Source organism: Anthonomus grandis, chromosome 22 (genome assembly GCF_022605725.1).
Source record: "Anthonomus grandis grandis chromosome 22, icAntGran1.3, whole genome shotgun sequence".
In the NCBI taxonomy this organism is placed as follows: Eukaryota; Metazoa; Arthropoda; class Insecta; order Coleoptera; family Curculionidae; genus Anthonomus; species Anthonomus grandis.
The window spans coordinates 34,136,841-34,164,734 of record NC_065567.1 but is presented as its reverse complement, the minus strand read 5'-3'; the positions used below and the strand labels follow the sequence as shown (position 1 = coordinate 34,164,734).

The following is a 27,894-nucleotide window of genomic DNA, read 5'->3' as shown; positions in this document are numbered from 1 at the left end:
ATATAATTATTATATATTATATAGTAGAGAGTGATTTAAACGAGACAAAAAACGTATTTCCTTTAGGAAACCTTTGACCCACGTTAGATGATATAACGGTAGATGTTTAATGTACACCGCTCTCTGTACTAAAAATGTATGAAGCTGATTGATTAGAGGATTACGTGGAGAAATATAAGTATTTTAGTAGTTGAATTGAGACATTAAAACCACAAATTGTCATACATATTTGATTAACAAGCATTTAAAAAAAAGCGGCCGCCATTTCAAATCATATATGGACGCTATTTTTAATTATTTGTCTATAGACTGGTAATATGGTACTAAAATTACACAAAAATATACAGGCTGTTGCAACTTGTGCGATTTTATTAATTTTTTGAGTTCAGTATAAAAAATTTGTTATATTAGGACAACTCAAGAACAAATTTAAACATGGCGAATTTATTATTCTTTGTTAAGTGCATAGTTATGAACAAGTCAATGGTGCCCTATGGAGTTGAAAGAGCCTGTATATTTTGTCCCATCTTGGTTGTAATTGCGATCTCCCTTATTAAAAAAGACAGCGGTTTATATATATTTTTTTTAATATAATATTTCATACATTTGTTATGTTAAAACTTTGCTTAAACATAATTAAATAATGATTTATAGAAAAAAATTGTATTATTTTTTATGTAGGACCATTTAAAAAGAAAACAACTATAAGTATGTATTATACATAGGTAGGTATGATTTTTATAAAATATCTTATAAAAAATATGTAGGTATGTATCTATAATATATTTTTAAAGATGCTATTTTATTGATTAATAACGTTTAATAAGGATAAATTATTATGCTTCAAAAATATATTACCTATCCCAAAAATAATGTATATAATAGTTAACGAATGTTTGCAAAAATTTAAACTTATAATTTTATTTCTACAAATTAACAGAAAAATTAAAACTGGAATCTGGCCTATTTTTTTATATTATTTGTAGAATAAAATTATAAAACTACTTTCTTGAAAAAATTTTATTACCAGCTATTATTACATCATGTTTTAAAGTACATAATATTTTTGGAGCAATAAAAATTTATATCTACTCCTAAGAATATAATAAATAATTAAATATTTTCTTAAGAGTAGATATACATTATTATTGTTCCAAACATATAACATGTTTTTGGAGCATAATTGATCCGTATTAATCAAAATTATTTAAAAAATGACACCCTTAAAAATATATTATATTAGGGTGTCCGCAGAAAGAATATCGAAACGCGTCTATAACTTTTTTTAGGTTAATTTTTTTTTGGTTAAGGTAATTTTCGTAGTAGCTTTTGGCGTTGCATCTAATGGTGTCATGCGTTTTACCTTATTGATGACATTTAAGGTTATTTCAAGGCCATATTCGATTTTTTAAGTGGAACACCATATTTTTTATTATTTTTTTGAATTTAGCATAAAATTACAAGAATTTGGATGTACCATATGCCATACTTTTATTCAACTGTTTTTAAGATACAGGCAGTTGCACTTTTAATGACTTGAAGAGGCTCTAGAGCCAATACTATTAATAGAGAGATTAAAATAGAGAAAAAACGGAGTTCACTTTGCTATCTTAACTTTTTAGCACCCATCTTTTGAGATGCATGACACCTGTCAAAATCTTTGACAGATATTTTTGACAAGTGTCATATTTGACATGTATATTAAAAGATATTGGAAAGTTAAGATAGGAAAGAGAAATTCGTTTTTCTCTATCTTTAATAGAATTGGCTCTGGAGCATCTTAAAGTCATTAAAAGTGCAATTTTCAACTCCCTCTATCTTAAAAATACTTAAATAAAAGTATGGCATGTGAAAATTCAGCATTAAAATTCTTGTAATTTTATGCTAAATTAAAAAAATAATAAAAAATATGTCCAGTTAAAAAATCGAATATGACCTTGAAATAATCTTAAATTTCATTGATAAGGTCAAACGCATGACACCAATAGATGCAATGCCAAAAGCTACTACGAAAATGACCATAACTTAAAAACAAATTAACCTAAAAAAAGTTATAGACGTGTCTCGATACTTTCTAGACACCCTGTATACCTATTTCTTATTTTGGCAACTATTGCCAAAATGCCATAGAATTAAAACAAGATTCTAGTGCTTTTGACTCAAAATATTAGAAGCTTTATATCAAACTCACAGTTACTGGGCGAAAAGAATGGGGCTTTTGAGATAAGATTCTTGAACTTTGGAACAAGTCTCTTGAAGTTTGTAAGAAATACTCTCATACTTTTGTTAAAAGTATCGGGAACTTACTGCAAGATTCTAATTATTTTCGATAATATGTTTAAATTCTTATAAGAAGAAACGACTTCTATCGCATAAAATATTTAGGTTTTAAGACAAGTATTTAGAGATTTATACAAAAACCATATATTTTCGTCACCAAACCAGAAGATCTTAAAAGAAATGATTTATATTTTATATTAAGTTCATATGTATTTAGAGTAAAAGAAGTTTCTGAATTATATCAAGGAAAGTGCATCCTTGCCGCAAATCGGCCATTCATTTGGCATATATCAAGTCCGCGCCGGCTTTGAAATAATGCCGTGCGCATTAATAGCAAAGTATCATTTTTTTCAGTGTAGTGCCTTGAACCGGATAAGTGATTTCTTGTGACAAAGATATTATTGTTTAAATGTAAAGAATAAAATATCATGTTCTAGAGAAAGCGTGTGAAATGTATCCCAAAGATGTGTATTAGGGCCTCTGCTATCTATTTTTTTTCTTTATTTTTAATTCTTTATGTCAATGATATTAATAGTTGTTTAAATGATTCATTTGTAAACCTGTTTGCTAATAATACTTAAACATCGGTTTCTGGTATAACTTTTGAATTGATAACCAATACTTTATATGAAAAACTTAATTTATTATATATGAATTGCAAGAAATCCTAAGTTAAATAACTTAGAAACTAAATGTATTGTTATTGGTGTTACTTTGTCAGAGATATTGCTCCTTAGGCTTTAAACCTAATATAAATGAAGATGATATTAATTTTGGTGTTATATTGGAACCACAACTAATATTTGGTTGCCGTATTAACTATATGTAAAAAAATAAGGCAAAAAATTGAGTTCTTCTCTCGTATTGTTGGTTTGCTTCATTGGTAATTTCTTGCACAAAGGAAGATATTCATAAACAACAAAATAGGGTAATGCGTATTCTGCTAATTGTAAAAGATATGCCCCTATACAAAGTGTGCTAATGTAAATCAGTCTATTGAGAGATTGAACTGTATCCTAATTTATTGGATTATGAATAATTTACAGCCAGCTTATTTAAAATTATAGTCATCATTTTACAACAAAACTGAACTTTTAGAATTAATTTTTTTTGCATCGATTAGTGCAAGCTACCCAAGTAACAATTTGCAGTCACCTAAAATGAGATTACTCTTATTTTCAATAGTTGCAACGTTGTTTTCAGTGCAAAATTTAGTTGGTTTTGCAACGATGTTTAATTTCGATCAAACTTCGATGTACTGCACCTGCATCGCAACTATTATAAAACTCTGCTATTTTTACAACGTATTTTTTTACTATAGATGGTAGCAGAAGTAATTTACACTAAAAACAACGACGTGCAGACGTTTACAATTTTTCGAATCAAAAACCCAGTAAGAACAACGTTACCACATCGTTAGCGAATGGGTATTACATTGCCTGAGTCTGTGTTCAGCATTTTTTGCTGTAGAGGGAGCTTTTGACATGTTAAAAGTTTTAGGAAGAAGATGAAAAACAAAGGTAGAGAGAATAAGAGAAAAAAAAAATTCAATTCAACATAACCTACTTAATCTATATTTTTATTCTTATAATTCATTTTTTTGCTTGGAATTATTGGGATTTATTATTTTCGTTTTGCTTTAAAAAATTAAGAGATATAAAGACTTTCAATATTCGGCAACTTACTGCTACTTACAGACGCATAAAAAAACTTGCAATGGAAGCAAAAATGCCTACAACCAGCTTACTTGAAGTTGATATGGATTATGTAGAATCAATCGAAGTGGTGGAAGATAGCAGAGAAAAGATTTGTAGTAAATTTTACATATTTAAAGTATAAAATACTGGGTTTACGTTTTGTAAATGGTTTCCTTCATGGTTCCTATATCCTTCTTTATAGCCTTTCTTTACACAAGAGACTAACCAGTTTGAAAACAATGGTAAATTTTAGAAAGTTATTTTTTAGGATTTATATAGGAGTAGCAGCAATGAGAACTCACAATGTAATGTTAACATTACATTCGAGTTTATACTTGTACATACAGTTGCATAGGCGCAACAAACTGCAGACAATAATTAAAATATTTAAATTTTAGGTTAGCATAGCATAGCCATCCGTTTTTCCTCTTGCTTTAGCCTAACCAGGGACAACGACCAATAAAAAAAATTACTTTTTTTTTTTTTGAAATCCGCTATAAATTTAGGGCGCTCGTGTTATTAAGGGCTAAAATAACATCTTTTCACAGTAAACTATGTTGCGTTTAGTCACCAGCCGTCCAAAAATCAGTAACTCTAAAAACGTTGCAAAAGCGTTTAAAAAGTTAACGAGTAGTCACTGCGTAACGTTGAGACAACCAAAAAATGGTGTAAAACGGGGTTGTTTCTATACGGTTAAGACAACCTAACAATGCAATGTTGCGTTGCAATTTGCAACGTCGTCGCGTCGAAAAAATGGGTACTCAAGTGCTAAATAAATATTTATCTATGTATCTAAATTTAAATGATACAAATGTGATAATTGAAGAAATGTGAAATAATTGAAGCCACGTATAATGCGTTTTTAGTAAAAAAACGACAAAATTCTTTTAATATGTTGAACTATTTGTCATTTAATTTTATTAAAATTTTAATTATATTAAGCAAGAGGCGTTACTTGACAATAAACTATTCTCTTTCATACTACTATCCAAAAATGCCATAAAAAAATAAAGAGGGTTCCCAATAAACAAGACAAAGTTATGACCGTTACACTAGAAAAAAGAACCTAAATTTTTTTTGTTGACTACGCCACTGAACTTCTCGTAAATATATTTAAATATAGTAGTTCTTAATTTTCTTCTAACTCTTATGAAATCACTCAGAAACAAAAGAAGGTGTCACATTTCTCTTTACTGCACTGAAAGTTTGATAAAAAAATGGCACATATTCGCAAAAGACCGTAAGGTTCTCTCTAAAGGAGATATCCTCCAATTACAACCAAAATGGATATATACATACATACAGTCCTAGAATCATAAAAGACTTACCTTGTAGAACTCCCTGCGCCAGTTTGTTTCAGGTAGGGATGGACCCTATTTGCGTTTGTATCCAATAAACTAGTCTGCGAACTACCCTGAACACTAGACCCTCCTGGGGATAACTTTCCAGCCAACGCGTCTAACGAGTGCAACATGCTCGATATCCTCTTTTCACGAAACTAGAAATTAATGTCTTCAATCTTTTATTTTTATCACTTGTACCGTTAACACGATGATAAAAATTAGTTCGCGCGTTCAGATAAGATAAGCCACCTGTTATCAGCGATGCATGACGAATCTTCAATGTTGATCTTTCTCGCTGTGTACATAGTACGTACTGATAATATGGTAGTGTTTACCAGCACCGAGGCTGCGGCTCTGTCTTTTTTTTTGTGTGTTTTCTATATTATGGAACTCTTTTACAGGTTTAGATACCAGGCTATAAATAGAAGTTGTTTGGAACTTTATTAAGAGGTTCGAAATTCGTTAAACGCACGCCTACAGTATATCGGCATTAAGCGGCCAGGCAATTTTTACAATTTTGGTTTAGATTTACTGTAAATTTCATGCTTGTTTTAATAATCATAATTGAAAATAATATGAGTTTTTTTCTATGCTCTAACTAGAGCATAATCAAGCCTCCAAACCACACTGCAACAAAACTTGTAGTTTGAACGAGTCAAAACAATCACTTAATTAAACCACAGATTAATTTCTTTTAGCATTAAATGCATTACACCAAAGGAAACTTGTCGAGGTCTCAGAAAAACTAACTAAAAAATTACAAAAGATTTTAAATGCAAAATAGATTAAATAAGCAACGTGCTAACTAATGCAAGATGCGGCAGCAATATAATCGACGTAAGAAGCCTCAGAGGTGTGGATGCATTTTTGATTAGATCTAAAGTATATAAGATACTTATACGAACATATACGAGCAAAAATATCTATAGCCAAAAAAATAACAAAACAGTCCGACCCTCATAATAATATACTGGAACCTTCAAAGATGACATTAATAAACGAGAATGCCAGAGGAATCTAACAGCATACCTTGAGTCAACATCCAGACAGGAGGATATTAAGAAAATATGGGCCAATATTAAGAGGTTAACAAGGAGTGTGAAGACAAGGAAAGAAACATGGCCCGACTGGAGATGCTGCAAAACCCAAACGAATACAATATACAAAAACATTTAAAGTAAAGAAAGGAGCACACAAACAAAAAATGTTAGAAGACCTGAACCAAATCAGACCGAGAACTGACATGTTTCTTACAACAAATAATGGAAGATTGGTAACAAATAATAGCAAGATAATGGAGGCATAAAGAAGTTACTTTGTGCAATTACTAAATACATCAGAACTAAAAGAGAAATAAGGTCACCTCTTTAGGACGTAACGAAGGCGATCAGCAGGATGAAAAATAAAATAGCACCGGGTAATGACACAATATCAACACAGTGTCTCAATTATAAAGGGGGAGCTTTTCTCAAACGTTTCCACATCTTCATACTCCAGGTTTGGAAGAAAGAGACAATACCAAGTGGTTGGATACAAATTGCAATGCTCCCACTATCAAGGAATATCATTAATAAATACTGGATATGAGGTTTGGTCCCGAGTACTACCCAAAAGACTAACTTCCTACATAGAGCATCATCTAAGTGCCGATTAATGTGGGTTCAGAAAAATGCGGTGAACCGCAAATCAGATCTTTACAGTCCGGCAATTAATTGAGAATTTGCTGGGAATACGATAAAGTCCTACATCTACTCTTTATCTCTTTATGTCCTAAAAGTGGATCTGTGGAATACTATGATATGCAATTAAACTTGTCAAGTTAACAAAGATCGGCATGGAAGCCTCCGTAATTGCAGTACCGATCGAAAGGAAGCTTTAAACCTTTTTTACTATAAATATTCTATAGGTCTATGACACGGAGACACCATCTCCCCACTCCTTTTTAATGTAGCTTTAGAGAAGAGACAAAAACGCAGACTCTTTTATTTAAAAATCAGAGTCCTCTTATATTGGCCAAACTCAAATGTGAACATTAAAGAATAATATAAAAAAATTAAATCTGCAGTGGAAAATATAAGACTAGAAATAAGTGAGAGAAAAACCAAGTAGGACAAAATGTGACTATGGACCAATAAAACTTTGAAAGAGCTCATGGATTTAAATATCTGAATGCCTGACAATGACATGACCCCTTTATCAGTGTAATACAAAGTGGTAATGAACAACTAAACTAAGAATATACTGCTCCATTGTAAGACTGAATATCACTTACGCCTGTGAGACTTGGACCATGACGAAAAAGAACGAGAATAGACCGAGAACCGCAGAGAAAAATCCTATGGAGTGTATACGGGTTGAAACTAGACGACAGTACCATGGTAGGCAAAACAGGGAAATAGAAGAACCATATGACCAACAGGACATTGTAAAAATAATTAAAGCCGAAAGACTGAGATGGATCTCCCATATCAAAAAAACAGAAAAATGCAAGAGTTGTGAAATTATTATAGAAGCAGACTCCAACTAGTAGAAGACTATTAGAAAGACCACGACTAAAGTGGAGGGACAACAAAGCATCAGGTCTTAGAACTCTGAATATCGCAGAAGCTGAATGATGGACAGCGTCCAGTGGAGGAAAATTATTGAGTCAGCTAAGGCCCACCCTGGGTTATAAGAAAGATAGAGAGAAACTAGATTAGATGAATACCGGTACAAAAATTGCACAGGGGTTAAATGTAAATGAACTAGACTAATTTACAAAATGCTACAAATATGCAAATAAAGTAATACAATCTTGTTAAAAAGAAGATATCAAGACTTTGACGTTATAAGAATGAAAGAATTCTGAAGAGTGTGAAAACTAAAAGGACATAGAATAAAGTACTACACTAAAGGCAAAAGAAGCTTCCTGAAGAGAAAAATATAAAGAGCTTGTAACCATAGTACTTAAAACAAGAGAACTTGGTACAAAGATGAAATTCTTAAAAAAAGAAGTTGAATTTCTATTAGAAATGATAGAATTTCCAATTTAATAATACAGCGACTAACTGGCAATAAGAATATAGAACCTTATCACAGAGGTTGGAAAAACTGAGAAATTGCGAAGCACATTAAACTTCCGAGTCCATTATTCTAGAACGTCTATGACCAAACGTTTTTATTCAACAAGAATTGTAAGGAAAACTAAGAAAACTAACTGAAACTAGCTTGGCATGGATATACATTTCTGAGATACAGGCTTTGAGGACGTTATTTCTTAAAATGACAGTTTTTACTTATAATAAAGATAATAATCAGATTTAACAACTAGAGCTTATAAATACAGTACCGGTGAAATTTAAAAAATTTACGAAATGGACCATTACTTCACTTATTACCTAAATCGTTTAAGCAATAAACCAGCAACCAGATGCTTTTATTCATCAAGTAAACTGGAAAATTTAAAATTAGTTTGGCATGGAGATGTATGTATGAAATGGAGGGCACTGAGTGGCTTTCTTGCTAAGACCCAAAATACACTACTCATAGATAAAGTCATACATGAAAAAATAATCATCAAGAAACACACACCACAATCTTTGGATGAAAAAGAAGTGATCATGGTCACTTTTATCAAACGGGTCTTATGACAGTTCATCAATCTATAGAGCAAAAGCCATAAGGGAATCGAGATCATGCAGCTGTATGCAGTTTTATTGACTGGGTGCTAAGATTAAGTAATGAATTAAGTAATAAATCTATGCAATTATTAATAAAAACACTTGTTTATAGAGAACACCTGATCGTGACAATATGAGATTTGCAAATGACACCTTCATTAAAGCAGATAGTATTGAAATCCGCAAATACTACTGCATAGACTATATAAGTGAAGCTGAATTTTAAAAACACTAAATTCATAATAATCACAATGGTCAAGGAAACATACTATAACAAATTCGTAATAGATGAATATACCAGTAGAGAAAGTCAAAGAATCTAAGTATCTGGGCAACTGAATCACTGAAGCAATAGACTAAGAGTCAAAGATTATGCTTAGGAATAGCAAGTGCAGCATTTGAAGATCCAGATTCCACGATATTTGCCATAGAAAGAAGATCTGGTATTTGAATATTAGCATTGAGAGCACAGAATCATATGCATACAGAACAGAAATCTACAGGTCCAAATGGAATCATGCAATATTTCACATGGTACAAAGGCTCTTTTTCCCCAGCAAATTACGGAAGTTTAAGCTATTTTAGCATAAGGCTGCATTCCCACAAGACGGATGATAGTCAAACTTGGAAAGACTGACTCATGGGCCATAATCAAAGACCTTTTATGTTAAAGACAGGTCATCAAGGAATGTTAGAAATGGAGTGTTGTAAGCAGTAAATTCAGTACTGAAAGTAAACTTTGGATGAAAAATCACTCTATCACATACTTGAAATCATGTAAGGATATGCAATTGGATGAACTGGCTTGATAAAAAAAAAACACAATAATAAGCACGGAAAAAGTGGATTTTGTCATCTTTCCAGTAACAAAAGATAAGAGCCCTCTTATCTCCAATACTGAAAGCTAAATAAGTTTCAATATAATAGAAGCAAAATGGTTGAAATTCAGTGTAGTCTCCAAACTGAAGGACCAAAAACACTCAAGACTATCTGGGAATATTAGGAGCAACAAAGACCATGCTGATACATAATGATACAATGAGAATTCAAGAAATCTAATATATTTTATATTACATATAAAAAATATGTTGTTATCTTCTACTACTTGGCTTCCTATTTGTGTTTTTCATAGTTCACTTATGTTATGTTTTACCTGTAATGTTTTTAGATTTAGACAGTTTAGTTAAAAATAAAATCTCTTAATAAAGTTCGTGCAATTTCTTATTTTGTAAAAAAAATTGATAATAACCTGGAATTTAAACCTAATATTCTATACACAGCTTCCAATCACCAAACTCCATCAGTCACAATTCACTTGAATATAGATTTAACTGACATTGGCAAGTTCATAGCAATAAACAATGCGCACCTGACAATAGATAACATAAAACGAGTCTACAATAAATCTACTGCGCATTAAGGATTTGATGGTGTCTAAATAAAAGCCTGAAAAGCACAAAGACTGGAGTTAAAAACGGTTTCTGTCGTTATTTGACTTAAGCAATACTCTTGACATAGACTGATAAAAAAGACCGAATGTACGCACAAAGTTTGTCACTTTTGTGCATGTACATTCGTTAAGCGGGGCCAAACAGACGGGACGGTCAATAGACGACGCGCTGGCATAGAAAAATACCTTGTATATTGTTAATAAGAAAAAAATATTTAATTTAAATACAAAACCAGTAAGTGATTTATGAGTCATGTATATATTTACTTTTTATTAATATATATTGTGTGCAAAAATAATTCGCGAACGCACTCTTTTAACCAATTGCATCTCATTTTATGGACAATTTTTTAAAGTACAAGTTCGATTTAACCCCATCATTATGAAGTCCTCTGGATATGTGAAAATATTTATATAAAATACACATCTATAAGCTTTATTTAATACACTTTCTGATGAAAGGGTGCGTTCGCGAATTGTTAAAGCATTTCGGAATTTTTTTCAGATAGTGTAGAATATTTGCAAGCGGTTTGTGCTAAAATGATACGCCCGCAAAAAAACTATTTTTTTTTAAAGTCATGTTCTTTTCATCTGTATATGTTCCAACTGTTTTTTTTTAAATAAAACCTACATTTTCTAAAAGACCAAATAAGCCAACATAATAACAACGGTTACTTTAAAAGATGGCCTAAAATTCAAACTTTACTACAGGATACAGAATAACTTGTGATATTTAATAATGAATCCAAATTTCTGACTGCCTTTGTGAACAATTATAAGGTATAGTGAAGCTGAAAGACTCTGTATTGAAAACTATCATTAAGTACTTTCTCTATGCAAACCTTAAAAGACAGAACAGCATCATCAGTATTTTATCCTATCATTCAACACTAATATCCTTTAGCTCTAGGAAGATCAGGAAATATTGCAATTCACTGATTCGTGGCAAAGATAGAAAAATTCTGGAAGGTGACGTATACGTAAACATTACAACTAACACTGCAAGATTATAGATTAAATCGAAGAAGTTACTGAACTCTTCAACTAGATCTTCGCTAGAATTACCAAGAGAATAGAACAAATCCAAATGACATTTAGCCAAACACGTGATTAAGTGGAGGATTTTTAGTTCAGCAAGCAGAAATGCAGGTTAATAACAGTACTGCTGGTTACTTAATAGAATTTTTACGGTATTCATAATGGCTCCTCTGAAACTCACTAAATAAAGTTTAAAATTAAAGCAACTGATTGCAATCTACGACATATTCGAGCGTTACCATTAGTGGAATTGTTTATATCTTCAGTTGATAAGGCTTTAGTAATAATTAACGTTGCATGAGATGATCTTGGACGTCAAAAAGATGTTAAAATTTTTACTATAGATAGTCAATGTTAAAATAAAAAAAGTTAAGTGAATATCAAGGTAATATTCTATAGAACAAAGTCAAAACGACTACGCCCTATTGGTGCCAATAGAAGTTGATAGTGTTATTACCTTAGAATATAAGGAATTTATTTGATATTTAACGAATGGAAAGCAAGATTGTAAGTAAAGTAAGTATGGAATCTTGATTGATGAAACCAAGTAGATGAGTCTAGGAAATTCAAATATGATCAATTTTTATCAATGGGATTATTCAGATGATCACTTAATAAGGTTTTATTTAATAAAGATTATTTGCATCAGATGGTCAATGTTATATGAGCAATTTAGTGTAAATTGGTTGAGAATATATTTTGCATTGCTATTAATAATTTCAAAATTCAGAAGAACGTGTGTGACTAGATAGAAATTATCTAGAAAGTATATTTCATAATAAGAATCTGAATGTCAATGTCAACGTTACTAAATAATTAATAAATGATGAACCAACTATAGTAGCACATACTATGGCTATCTTAAATTCCTTCTGTAAGCCTGATATAAGATATTAGAAAACCGTGTTGGCTTTTCGAAAAAAATTAATTGTTCTACACTGGGCAGGCCAGACTAACTAGAGTCTGATCATCAGAACATTTAAAAGTAAATTATGAGGTCAAGCAACTATTATGGACTGCTATTGGTATTATCAAAATTGAGAAGAACGCAACATTTAGCCAAGATCTCATAGGACTACCGAGTTATTGAAGATTTTCAGAGTCATTTCACGAGGTGAATCAAGAAGTTAATGTCAAGCTAATAGAATAATTGCTAATTAATGAACAAATCATAGTAATATATGCTATGGGCATTTTAAGTTCCTGATTTGAACCCCATAAAGGCTATTAAGAAACAGTTAGTATGCTAGAGTATCTACTAATTCTGAAGGCGTGTTTACTTTGCTAAAAAATCTTGATGCTCAATATGTATATACCGGTCCAGTCAATGAAGATCTCGAGTGCGAAAATCAATATAATAGTTTACAATTACAAATCTAATTCAGGAAACAAAACTACTAACCACAATCTGACCATATGAATATTTTAATATATATTAAGAGGTTAACCATGTAATAGGGACTAATATGTAGACAGATCTCATAGGATTTACCCTGAAGGGTCATTTCATGATGTGGATATAAAAGTTAGTGTCAAAGTAATAGAATAATTGCTTATTGATGAACATACTATAGTAATACATATTATGCCCACCTTAAATTAGAAATGAGAAAGCTTAAATGGGAAACAGTTAGTATGATAGAAAATCTACGAAATCTAACTTTTCTGAAAATGATGTTCATGTTCAATATACATATACCGATTTGGCCAATGAAGGTTTTGAGTGCGAAAATTAATATGTTATATAAAAAAGAGAAAGATAGGGTTACTCCTACTCCTCCTTTACTAACTACGGTTTGATCATATGAGCACTTCATTGAAAATTATAAAGTAAGGCCAGTAATATCGACTGCTATAGATATTATCATAATTGAGAACATTAGAGATAGCCAGAAGAATCATCTCAAAATGTAGATCTGAATGGTTATGTCATAGTAATAGTATAATTGCTTATTCATGAATCATTGTATAGCCAACCTAAAATCCTTGACTTAAGCCCCAAAAAAGATGTTTGGAATATTTATTATGATGAAAAATCTAAGAATTCTTAGTTTCCTGAAAGTGCATTTACTTTTCGAAGAAACCTTAATGTTTAATATATGTTCGTATACCGTAAGGTCTTGAGTTGTGGTCTTGAGAAGAACAAGTTTAACTACAATTTTTATTGCATGTTTATGAACGGGTGAACACATAAACAGATTTGACGTTTAAATAAGATGGAAGAATTTATGCAATAAATTATGGTTTAATGTGACTATACTTTACTGTTACATTAAGAAATTCGAATATAACATGTCTAATAAATTACCGTTATTATCCTTTTCGGTAATGGTAGCCAGACAAATTTAGGATTAAATTATTTATAAGGATTAACCACATGAAATATCATAACGATTATTTTAAGGTTGGAACTGTAGAGAGGGATTTAATGAGAAGTTGCGGCAGAAACAAATACCGACTGAAGTCAAATTTTTTGCTGAGAAAAGTTCGCTTCTGCAAAAACAAAAGGTGTATTATTACACTTTTCATTTTAGGAAAAGGTCTGAAAATAATGAAAGTAATAAAACTTCTTACTTTATAAAAAGTCCGTCTCAATAAGAAAAAACTTTCTGACGGCTTGACAGTAAAATGAACGTTTAACCTTTTAACGTCTAAACTTAATACTGTTTTATGAAAAAGCAAACGCGGCTACAAGGAAGTTGAAATTTATTTTTACGTGGATATTCTCTTAAAATAAACTGAATGAAATCGCATATTTTAAATCAAAGTGAGCTCGATCGGGATACGTTGCAAATAAAACGAAATCAAATTATTGGCCTTAGTCAATAACTATTTTTAAATAAACGACTGCCTCGAATAAATGCGAGTTTAAAAAAATTGTCAAAATTTCCCTGCAATAAATAACATGACTCTAAATCTTTTTTTCCTTAAAAAAATTGACCAACTGACAAGGATAGTACACGGTATTTTTCTACACCACGACGCGGACAGCACAAGACTTTTGCACAATAAAAAATGGTAAAAAGCAGCATACAAAATCTATGTAGGTGTAAACTGATGTTTAGTCGCAATATTTTTAATGTATGTATAAAAAAATCTATTAAAATGATAATTAATTATTTGACATATACACAGGATTTTGACATAATATTAGGAATGAAACGGCTTTTTATGAACCACTGAATTGAAATTATTAGTTAATTGCGAGCAACAGCTGATGCAAGAATCAGTATAGGGTGTTTAATTATTTTGCCCATACAGTATTAGCAAGAAAGAAAAAACGAAACAACTCTATACGTATGTTTCAAGGAAGTAAAGAAGTTAAGAAAGGCTAAAATATTCCCCAGCTGCGCACAAGCACTTTAAGCAGCACATACGAGGTTGATGTATATATTATTCTCTATTTTGATCCCTCATTAGTTTTAAAAATTATTCCTGTTTTCCTAAAATGGTCAGAGAGGCATGATTCATTCATACCCTCCATATGTCTTAAATTTCATTGTTAAATATTTTAATTAGATGAAAGTGAAACACTGTTAAGAATATTAATAAATTAAATATAAAATGTGTCAATAATTAAACTGTGGGAGTCATTGCATAATGAACTGGGTATGCGTAAAACTGAGTTTTGTGCCATTAGTTCAATTTAAAGCCTGCATCCACATGGATACATGATAACGCGTGCGTCAACTTCACTCCATCCTACTCAAATTTTATGCTGATGAAATTAACCGAAGTTAAATGCTTATTGGTTGGCATCAGTCATGTGGTAGCAACATCTACGATGACTCCCTGCTGTCTTAAATATATTATAATGATACCGTTTAAGCAGAAAATAATTAAACACCCTGTATGTTTTTAGCATCAACTTAATTTTTAGCAAGTGACGTCAGCATGAAAACAATTGAAATTATAGTGAGCTCTACTGTAGAACTCTAAGGCACTAAGAAACACGGTTTTTATGTGGCATCATTGCTTAAAATACAGTTAGTCTGAAATACAGTCGGACACTTTTATCAGCGATGATAATATTATAGCAGATAATGAACAAACTTTAAATAAAATTATATATTTTTTTAACTTTTAAAATTCTAATATTTTTATCGAACAGCTACCAACTACTCATATTTGCTTACTGCGCAATGTACAGCGCGTAAAGTACTCGTAGAATCGAACTGAAACTGATTCGCCGAGACACAACAGAGAAGTTCAGCCCATCTTTGTTTCTCGCATGCCACGCGGTTGACTTTACATTGCATAGTTGCCCATACTTGCATAAATTACGACTATATATAAAAATCCAAATATCTTAAAGGAGTTCAGTTAAAAAAACAAGCCATTACAGCTTATAGATACACTTATCAGTTATTCTTTTAAGGACTTCTTAAAATAAAAAAAAAACTTAAACCACATGCTACCAAATTATCTTTTGCGAAGACTTTTCTGTCCAGTGAAAGCCAACTAAGCATGGCCGTATCAGAAAATCAGCTTTGAAATACGAAAGCCGATTATGGTCGGGTCTATATTTTATCTTTTGCGCTGACTGCGCCTTGATGCGATACTTCCTGTTAAGGAATTGTTCGGAAAATCTGAGGAAATTTGGGACGTATAAAATAATATGTTTCCCTCGCCACTGATATAAATGATGTTGGTTTAGCTTGTCGGCACGCACTTAACTAAATAAATAAATTGGGACAGTAAATACAGTTGTGATAAGCAGTTGTCACCGAATTACTTACTAGCGAATTCTTACTAGTTTTCTCATCAAATTCAGTTTTAATTATTGGGGGTAGTAATATATTTTATGCTTTATACAACGATTTTTAAATAATTCTCCTAAGGGATCAATGGTAAGGAAGCTAACAGAATGAATAAGCCTAATTAGACTTTCAATTTGACAACCCCCTGAATAATACAAACATCTTTAACCCACTGAAGAAATAACTGTCTCGCTTTCTCTCTAAACTATATGCTGAGTTGTAATTTAATAATTTTCCTAGGGGATCTTTTTTTAGGAAGATGATAATTGGCCAAATTGCTCTGCTTATGACTTCACCAACGCGTTTGATCGTGTGAAACTTATGCTTATTGCTAGTGCTTGACTTGTATGTCAGTCTTTGAAGTAAGTCATTAGTTTGGGTCGTTTCTTATCCTTGAAATCAACATAGACCAAAAAAATGATCGTTCACTTAGTTCTTCTAACGTACTGACTTGAAGCAATTATCAAATAAATTAGGTTTTGGATCAACCACACTTTTATTACTTTTCAGTTACATTACATTTTTATTTCTTCGGCCATCTGACTTATTTTATCTCACAAAAGCCAAACCAAGGGAACATGTAAGCATATTTTTTCTCTCTTACTCAACCTATGGCTTATCTATTTATCTTAATAATAGTTTGCTTGTCCCATGAGAAATTTGTAACAGATATTTATCAATATACAAGTCTCCCATGAATTCGAGAAGAAGCTCTCTTACAGTTAATATACCATGATCACAACTTCAATCAATTCAAGAAAATTGGATTATAGCACAATTAAAGAGTTGAAAGAGTTGTTTTTATTTTGATTATCATCATCCTACTCATCCTTTTATCCGATATGTAATTCATTTCCAGTTTTATATCAACCCTTAAGATCCAAACCCTGATGCTTTGCCAACTCTGTCATTATCAAGAAGTAAACAAAACAAAAAGAAGGTCATTCAAAATCAACCCACCAGATATTAAATAAATTCTTAAAAAACCAACATCTTATCATTAAACATATATCTTCTCAACTGCGTTCTATCAAAGACCAACTGGTTTGAAAAATAAACTTTTAATGACTCTTATTTTATCTTAATACTCTCTATCAGAATTTCGCTTTGCTCTATACAAAAGACATAAAACGTAAAGCTTCCTTTAATATCAGTGCATTTATTAAAGTAATAATCGAGAATATTGCAATTATTGACTTTATATTTGTAAAAATTCTATGCATTTGTGCGGTATCTTTTAAAGGAGGTTTTATAATTAAAGCTCGTTTTTATTTATACAAACCTTTACTAATTTTTAAAATTGTTAAGAGCATAATATACCGGCGCAGATGACACAGACATTTACTTTCAATTTAGGAAAGTCAGCATCATATAGTATCCAAACGTCGGAGTAGGATGCAAATAATTTTATAATTAATAAATTGTATCAAGACGGGAATAATGGAGAAAGGTATCATGATCTTTCAAAAGCATTTGATACTAATACAATAAGGATAGAAACTTCTCATTTTCTCTTTTTTTTCTTATATCAATGAAATGGATGGTCTAGACATGTCATTATGCAGATGACTAGCCTAACCTTGGGTATTTTCTTCGAATACATTTTTGAGGAACCTAAGTTGAAGTTTTACATAATAATGGTCTTTTAATATTGATGGTGATCAATATTTTCTACATACATCTATTTTCTTTGATACAAGGCGTTTGTAAAGGTCAATTTTCCACTAACCAAAACCACTTATTTCATTCTCTTCAAAACATATGTTTTGCTAACAATGTTAGCATTTTCGACAAAAATTAAAATTAGTAATACAGTTTTAATCTTCTTTCGTAATTTTGCGATTCGAGTGTCACACCAAAGGTTTCTATAGGACTCTTAAAAGGTTCCATCGAATTACCTTCATTTTTAGAGTAGCGCAATAAAACTTTAACTCTCTCAATAACATCTCCTTCTTATTACATTTCCAAGGTGAAGAAAGATGTAATGTTTGATCTATTTTGCAAGCAAACTTCAGTCTCATTAGAAATCCCCACTTTTCACTCCTTATAGTATGTAAGATGCTAATAATACTGTGAGTTGCAAATATAGAGGTAAAATGGCATTAATCTAATACAAACAGGATGGAAACCTCTCTTCTTTTATTATGTCATTGACACGGACGGTCAGGATATGTCAGTATGCGGTTGACTAACTTAATGGTTTAATTTTTAGATTAACTATGTATATCAGTTTTAAAACGTCTTTTGTCGTTGTCTTATGCCTAACTTCCAAGTCTTGTTTCTTCTATTCTCTGGACATGTCTGTACCATATTAGCTGTTTTTATAATCTATTCTCCTTTCCTGTCGTACGTCGTCACTTGGGATTCTCTCTCTTTTTGATAAGCCCAGTGATCTCCTAAAAAGATGCATTTCAGTCGCTTCAAGTTTTCATCAATATTTTTTTGTTATTCTCCATGTTGCTCCATAGTTAAACTGCTTTTAATTAAGAGTTTGTTATGTTTCATATACGTCGTATTTACGTTGTTTTCTAATTTCTTTACTCCATTGTACAACATGTAGACGTCCTATAATTCTTCTGGCTTGTGTTATTCTTTTCTTTATTTCTTTTTTCCAGACAAATCAAAATTCACACCAAGATACGTGTAAACGTTGCAACTAGTTAATTCATCAATATCTAAATGGATATTAAATGGTTCTGCTTCATGGAGAGATATTTCGTTTTCTGTGTATTGATTTCCAGTTCCCGGTTATTATACTCTTCCTGCAATTTTTGCGCCATATATTGTAAGTCGTCTTTATCGTTCGCTATGATAACTGGGTCGTCAGCAAATTGTAGAGTATAAAGGCAAATGTCTCCAAAGTCGACGCCCATCACGTTGTACTTTCTCTTCGATTGGTACAAAGCTCGTGCTACATAGATCTTAAACAATATAGGTGATATGGAGCAGCCTTGGCATAAATATTTTATCTACTAGGAACTTCTCTGATAAGTTATCACCGATTTTTACTCTTGACGATGTTTCATCGTACAGGTTTTTGAGAGCTTTTTTAATATAGCGATTAAAATTGGTTTTCTGTAAAATTTTCCACTACTTCTTAATAGGGACTATATCATAGGCTTTTTGAAGAATTATGAACTTAAGATAGGTTTTTTAGTTGACGACTGCCCTTTTTTCTATAACTTGTTTTAAGCAGAAGATCCGTATACGTTCTTCCAATTCGAAATTCTGACTGTTGTTCTTCTTATTTTTATGCCGTCCTTTTATTAAAGTTTAGCGACCACGTTTTTAAATCCTTTCCTATCTCTTGCAACATGAAACAATTCTTCGACGCTGAGATTTGTCCAATCTCTTACGTTGCGGATGCCATGATTTTTTTTCCTACTGATACCTTTCTTGTCCTCTGCTACCCTGCATTATATTTTGTAGCAGTAGGTATTTATTGTTGCACAAGATGTGTTTCTTAACTTGATGAGCATCAGCATCTATCTTTTGTGTTCGATATGTCTTAATACTTATTCGTGATTCTGTTAGTCATGATATTTTTAGGATGTGTCTATAGAGCCACATCTTAAACGCCTCAGGTTTTTTGGTCGTTTGAGCTTTCAACGTTCAAGTTTTTCTCCATTCAGCAATATAGACCACACATAGTATTCCGTAAACCTTATTCTGATGTGTAGAGGAGTATTTGACCAATGCCTTTCGAGCCATTTCTATTCTCATCGTAATTTCTTCGACTGGATCCATTTGAACATTTATGACTGCAGCGAGATATTTGTATTTTTGCACTCTTTCTATATAATGTGAGAAAACAGTTAATTTAGGTTTTTACTTATAACCATAAATTTAGTTTTTTTGGTGTTTAGAGTCTCACTTCTTCACACTCCTGGTTGACTCTCTCTAATAGAGTTTAAAGATCTTCTTCACTATCAGCCACTATAGCAGTATCATCGGCAAATCTCAGGTTTTTTATTAGGGTTCCTTCAATGTTACTCCCTCATGTCTCTCTTCCAGCGCTTTCCGAAACACAAACTGCGAATATAAATTAAATAGTTGTAGGGATAGAATACAACCATTTGTTTATACATTCCTGTTCAATGAGAACTCGGATTCCATACAGACTCATGGTCCTGATTACAGATCCTTGAGAATTGTTTGATTCTTCAAGTTCCAAAATTAAATGCATTCTATATTTAACTCTTCGAATGTCAATGCCAAATTCGAATAGTGAATTTCGAGTTAAAATATCGAATTCCTTGAATTTTTAATGTATGTAATTATTGTTCGATGCCTTACTGTTCATTTGATGCTGTTTAATGGTTTTAGGATTTTCAGGCATTCTATTGACGCAGAGATTCTTTTCTTTCAAGACTACTAAGGGCTAATTGACTCCAGATTTTGATTTTTCATACGTTCTTTTACATTTTTCTAGAATTATATAGTTTATTCATTTTCTTATATTATAATTTAATACAATAATAAAATTTGAAAATTATACACTGACGTTCTGCTTCTCTTTCTGTTTCTTGATCTTTCTTTCACCTCATTTTCTGTTTTAAAAACTTCCCTGAGATAGACTAAATATTGCATGTGTCATTTTTGGCCATTAATATTCCTGTAACTAATCTCCTTATACAGTGGCTGAATGTATATTTTTCTCTAATGTCGAAATGGAAATCGTCCATATATTTCAAGATATCATAAGCTATTCAGGGTTCTCATTACGTGATCCACTCGGTATCATTCTATTTATTACATCTACTAGGAAAAAAGGACAAAATCGTATAATAATATTAATTTTAATGCATTCAAATAATAAAAAAATATTTCTCATGTAAGTACGGTCCTGCTGCACCATAATTCGTAACAAATCAGTGACCCTTTTATGGACTTGCGTGAGTTGAGATGCGTATGTCTCCATATAAAGTACAATGACAGGACCGTCGTAGGATTTGTCTTTGATGTATTTTTTTTTTTTTAAATAATTTGGTTTATTTACACACATACGTTACCCTTTTAAAGTTAATTTGCCATTACGTAATCCAGTTGGTTCCAAATACATGTACTTTCTTTTCTATTCATCATCAAGGTTTGTAGCAACTAAATCATCTTAAATATTTAAAATTATTTTACTCTACAGTTGATGTAACACTTTTGCATTTAAATCATCCTTTTCACATTCTCATCTACATAAAATTTAGGGATATTTTGGGCATCTTTAATATAATCGTTTTGAATACTCGTATTAGACTAAAATACTCTTACAATTCAGAAATATGCATAAACTTAAAGAGTCTGCACAGATGATCTGACATCACGCCTGCGTATAAGAGTACAAATGTTTTGTGTCAGATTTTTACCAAGTATGCGCCGTTTGCAAAATGAATATTTGGCATAGTTCGGTAGCTTACGCAATACATATAAACAAATTGTTAATAAAATTTCTTTTCTACAAGGTTGACTGGCTGTCTGTTGCGTTTATGTTATTCACATCATATAATTTTCTTTCAATTCTAATTTTATAGGCCGTGCTCAATAAAAAAGCAAAAACCCCTTTCTTATGCATACAAATTTCTGTATTCCACGCCATGTCTTAAAACTTGTAGAAAAAATTGTCACGTCCACCAAAATTGAGATTTCGAATAGGTCTCTCCCTACAGATCCCTTTGTAGTTTGAACTTTCCAGATTATTCACGATACATGATATACATGATGTATATATCTCTTTCCATTCTAAGGGGACAGGATCCACATTTAGATATTGGTTGATGCACCAAATGCATTGCTAAAACAGTTTTTCTAATTTATAGGGGTCAGAAGGTAGTGCAGTGGGAATTCCTTTTGGGCCTGCAGCTCGACCGTTTTTCAAATTTCATATTGCATTTTTGATTTGGGCAATATTGACCATAATCGTATTACCCTCTACTATCACATCCGAAGGTGTGTTCAACAAATATTCTTCTCTGTTTTCACTTCAACAGCTTTTCATAGAGATCGGTCATTTGGACATCTGCCTTATTTTTTGATTCGGACTTTAAATTTTTCATGACTTTTGGATTATATCCAGTTTAATAAAAATCAGCTAGAAAATCTTTTTCTTCTTTTTGTAAATGTCGTGTTGAAAGATGGAATATCTGAACCAGTGAATTGCCTCTTATAAGTATCAGAAATCACCAATTTTCACTCCTTCGTATGCAAGATATTTATAACATGATGAGTTGCAATTAAAGAGACAAAATGACATTGATCTAGCATAAGCAGCATAGGAACTTCTTCCTATTTCTATTCTTATGTTAATGCCATAGATGTTCATCACATGTCAGTATGTGGATGACTAACTTAAACTTCAGAAATTTCTCTGTAGCGGTGATCAAGTATGATTGTGCCTTCGGTTATGATTGCTCAGCAAATCATTTATTTTGTGTTCAATAATTAATCAATGTTGTTTTTTCTATGACAGAGGACTTTTTTGAAGACCAATTTTTCATATTATATATATTAAAAGTTTGACTTTGTGGTCTCTTAAGAGCTTCCATGGACTCTTTGGTTCTTTCAGATGAACAATAAGACAATAACAAAATCTTCTTTACCTTCTTCTTATAAACATTATGTCGAAAGATGCAGTATCTTACCTAGTGAATTGCTTCTTATAAGAAAACATGACACTTATCAGAAATCACTACTTTTCACTGCTTGGTATGCAAGATGATAATAATAGGGTGAGTTGCAGTTCATATGTCAATGGCATGGATCGCACTGGTTTGATGAAAACAGGTTAGCTTTAAATACTTCTAAAACTAAATTTATAGTTTTTCCAAGCACACTTTCTCCTAGAATATCCTTACAAATTCACAATAGTTTGGTGGGTGAGTATAAATTCCTGGGACTAATGATCGACCAAAACTTAAAGTGGGATAAGATTAGAAAATCTATCATCAGCTAATTACGCAATAAGAACAGTAGCTATGGAGTATAATAACCCAAGCATCTCAAAAGAAGTATATCATGCCCTTTTTGAATCTCACCTAAGGTGTTCCATCCTGTTCTTTGGTTACTATACTGCTACTAAGTTACATTCTCTGTGTCTTCTGCAGAAGAGAGCTACTATGTTTCAACACTACAAAATACTCTATATGATCTTATTTTATTTGAAACATGTTGTCACTGTCATTCTTATACCTTGCAACAAAGGGCTAATATACATAATTACCAAACACGTTCTAGACAAAACCTTCAGGTACCTCAGTTTCAGAGCACTTTAAGTAGAAATACTATTTTCCAATATGGAAAGCTCATCTATAATTTGCTTTTAAGGATTCGCAACTTGAATAGACGAAAATTTGATATGTTGATGTTTGATATGTTGCAGAATGACTTGTCATTTGCGTGCATGTATGTCTAGGTTAATTTTATTTTATTTCTACAGTACCTATAAGTAAACTTTGTAATTGTTTGTTATATGTTTATTGTAAATTTAGGAATTCTTTATAAATTGTACAGCAAGTTTGATTTTAAATAAACTTTTGACTTTTTACTTTGATGGTCTGAACCTGTCAGTATGCGGACGACTAACCTAAACTTGCTTTGTAAATCTTTTTTTTTTGTGTTCACTGATTAATTAATGTTGTTTTCTCTATGACAGAGGACTTTCTTGAAGATCAATTTTTCATATTATATATAATGAAAGTTTGAATTTGTGGTTTCTTAAGAGGTTCTATGGACTCTTATTTGGTTCAATTAAATTCAGGTGAGGGAGAATAACATTTCTTTGGTTCTTTGAGATGAACAATAAGACATTAACAAAATCTTCTTCTTCTTCTTCTTCTTCTTGTAAACGTATATCGAAAAATTTAGTATCTCACCTACTAAATTGCTTCTTGTAATAAAACATGAACCACGACTTATTATTGCTTGGTATGCAAGATGCTAGTCATAAATTGCTTAACAAATTAGAGCTGTACAGAAGATTGGTCTTTTAATATTGCTTATATACAATAATTAATAAATGAAATTCTTTTAATAACAGAGGACTTTTGAGGATAGTAATATCAATAGCGATTAACAATGTGTATTAAAAGTTTGGTATTCTTGTCTTTTAAGCGGTTCTATGAAGTAATAGTGAGATATTAGCAACATCTTTTTTTCTCGCTCTTCTTCCCTTGTTTCTTCTTGTAAAAGTCATGTCGAAAGATGCAATATCCAAACCAGTGAATTGTTTCTGGTAATCGCCACTTCTTAATAATATGGTGAGGTCCACCTTCAAATAAATTGCATTATAAAACTTTCAATGCTCTGCTAATATTTCTTTTTAATTCTCTGAAAAATGTTTAATAAAGAAGAAAATTTATCTTATATTAAATATTTTCTGTGTGGATGGATGAGATTTATATTTAGAATTAATTTTAGTTCTAGCGTAAACTAAAATAGTACAATAATTGCTTTCTTAGAAAAATACGGTAAACCGAGGAACTTTTGAAATTAATTTGGTTTATACTTTCAATTATAAAATTCCATTAAAAAATAATTTTAATCCGGTATTTGTATTATTACTATAAAGAACTTACATTGTAGAATCATGAATATAAACTACTTCACTTGATTGTTGATTACTTACTTCATTTATTATATGTATCAAATTAAACTAAGACCATCGATAGTTGTAAAAATATCAATTCACTCAGTTACGCTCCATTATTACTATTTAAAAAAAAAATTACCGCCAAGCTGCTAACGCGACATTTAAAATTGATTACGTCTTTTCACTAACTTTTTTAAAATCCTCTAGAACTCTGAAAGAACTGTAAATGAGAGATCTAATGGGTTTAAAGAAAACCATTTGAAATGGTTTAAATCCTATTATACTTTATATTGGACAACTTGGGAAATGTTGGAAATTTCTTATAGCCGAGGAAATTCCTTAAAGAAGCTTTAAATTTTTTTGCTTTTTTTCACATACAATTTTAATATTTGATGGATTACATTGAATATTTAAAATATCACGTTTCTGCTGTAATATCAAGTTTCTTATGGTGTTTGGTAACTTAAGAAGTTACTTTTTGTATTCATTTCTTGGCGAATAATAATGGGATAAGAACTTAAGCCTGGCGGCCTAAACAAGATAAGACAACAAGCTGGAGGTATATATTTACGCTTAATGTTGTATTTATAGTAAACGATTTTAAATAAAGTGGATTTTGCTGTTTTGATACACAACACTTCGTGGGATAATTTATTAGATAAAGATGGACCACTGGGAATAATAATGCGAAAGAAAAGTTCATAAACATTTTAATGGTCACAAATATTCAAAAAATTGATATCAAAGAAGCAATGAGTATTGGCATTTTTAAAATTTTAGCATATATTTTACATTAACAAAATGGAGAATATAGAATTAAATAAATATATATATGTTTTTAATTAGAAATATAAAAGGCCGAACAAATAACGTTCTCATTCATAGATTTCAAAGAAATTGTTGTTTTTAAATTTACGATTTGAATAAATTCCAACAACATATACGGTTCTTCGTAAACAAATAACTAGAATTAAAAATTGTAATTTTTGCTTTTAAAAAATAAAAATTTATTTAATAGTATATCTCTGTTATATAAATAACGTTGTTTTCCATTTCTTGCAATCGTGTTTTTTATAGGTTAATTTTTTAAGTTAAATTACATTGTGAATAAAAGAAAAAGCCGTCACAAAATAAAATTTAATTTTGTTAACTTTTAAGGGTTAAGTTGGATAAGGGATCAATTAAAATGCAAGCTCTTCAAACCTTTTTTTCTTTTAATGCCAACGTTTCGGCCTATATTAGGTCTTCTTCAGGGTGAACAGAAATATCTAAGCTTTTCGAATTTGGGCCGAAACATTAGCATTAAAAGAAAAAAAGATTTGAAGAACTTGAATTTTAATTGACCCCTTATCCAATTTGATCCTTAAAAATTAAATTAGTGATTAGTAAAAAAGTGGGTCACTAGAACAATACACAAAAAAAAAGTTTAAAGTCTGATGATGGTGTCCATATACACCGAAACGTTGTTTGAAATTAATCAAAATAAAATCTAAGAGTATTTGGTTAGTAAGATATATTATATAATATATGGGAGAGCTATTAGTCCGGGAGCATCAAGCAAGAAAATTTGAATTTTAAACTGATTTGAAGTTGCCTCAAGCACACTTTAAGATTTACCAATACTAGTTAACAAAGGAAATGTAGAAAGCAAAGAATATGGACTTACATTGAAAGTGAAAAGAACTAAATTCATGTTAGTGAGCAAATAAGCAAGCAAAATTTACATACACAGTAGGCAAAATTTACATACAACAGGTAGAAAAATACAAATACCTGGGTACTATTATCAACAGAAACAACGACTGCTTTTAGGATGTAAAAATTTAAATAGAGCAGGCTAGATCAGCGTTTATGGAAATAAAAAAAATATTCTGCACAAAAAATATCAGTTTGACCTATGCTGCTTTATAGAATAGACGCATGGACCTTAAATGGAGAAGATATAAGAAGCCCAGAGGCTTTCCAACACTAGACATACCAAAGAATACTAAAAATTAGCTGGATGGAAAGAATAGCAAAAATATAAAAGTGCCAAGACGGATCAACAAAGACAAATTCTGACAATCAAGAAACAAAAATTGCAGTACCTGGAATATTTTATTAAAGGGTCAAAATACAACTTGTTACAACTGTAATACAGAGAAAAATTCAAGAAAGAAGAAGTTTCAGAAGAAGATGCCGCTTGTGGTTAAAGAATCAGCGTAACTGGTAAGGATGCACAATAAATCAGTTGCTTAGAACTGCTGTTTCCAGAATACGCATAGCATTGATAATTGCCGACCTCCGCAATAAGATGCATACAGAAAAAGAATGCATACTTCTAAATTAGCTTTAAAAGAAAACCCTAAAAAATCTTGCGAAACTAATGTCTGAATTAAATGAAATGATTTTCTGAAAAACCTGGAAAGCGTAAAAGATTATTTTCCTTTTTTGACAAAATAGTAAATTGACGTCAAATGCCTGGAGCAAAAATTAGATTTATTATCTAGGAAATATTTTTAATGCCTTTCCAGGCATTCAGTTCCTTGAAGGTTTCCTTTTTTTTAATTTTAACAATTGCTTTAAATGCCTTATCGAAAATTATTTTCAACTCCTGAAAAGCCGAAAATTACTGCAGAGACTTGAAAAACCCAAAAAAGTATTTGCAATTACTGAAATACACAAAAATAACTACTAGCAGAGCCCAGATATTGCACAAAAGTTAATTCAATTTCTGGATAACATAAGAACAATTTAACTTAATATAATTTCAAGTAGATTATTAATTCAAAAATAATAAAGATATAAGATGGTAAATAACAATAAATCATTTCTCGAATATACATATAAAAATGTCAAATACATAGCAGCGTCAGCTGAATCTCCTTAACAAAAATAGTAATTCATACAATTTAAAGAATATCTTGGGGCCTACAAATTACGAAAAACATATGTATACATGTAATATTCAAATCGCTTCTAATAACTTTTTTGACCTTCTTATCAAAAAAAAAAACATCAACCGCCACTAATAATTATTCATTTTTTAATTCTCAAAATTAAATGTACGTGGGTAGGTAAACTAAGTGTGAACAATAGAATTTCCGGAT

General features: G+C 31.1%; 1 protein-coding gene across 7 annotated transcripts in view; it reads right to left on the bottom strand.

The window, feature by feature from the left end:
• The window catches only part of LOC126748432 (CUGBP Elav-like family member 2), an 870,157-nt gene that overhangs the window by 825,125 nt on the left and 17,138 nt on the right, over positions 1-27,894 (bottom strand). For 4 of the 7 annotated variants that reach the window (XR_007664709.1, XM_050457685.1, XM_050457680.1 and 1 more), the window contains 2 exons: positions 10,229-10,425; positions 5,306-5,735 (listed from right to left, as the gene is read on the bottom strand). Coding sequence is in view for 6 of the 7 variants with exons in the window: in XM_050457685.1 (XP_050313642.1) it covers positions 5,306-5,451 (146 nt within the window). In the remaining variant the exon portion in view is untranslated. The remainder of the gene's footprint in view (positions 1-5,305; positions 5,736-10,228; positions 10,426-27,894) is intronic. The other 3 variants (XM_050457679.1, XM_050457681.1, XM_050457683.1) reach the window with 3 other exon arrangements.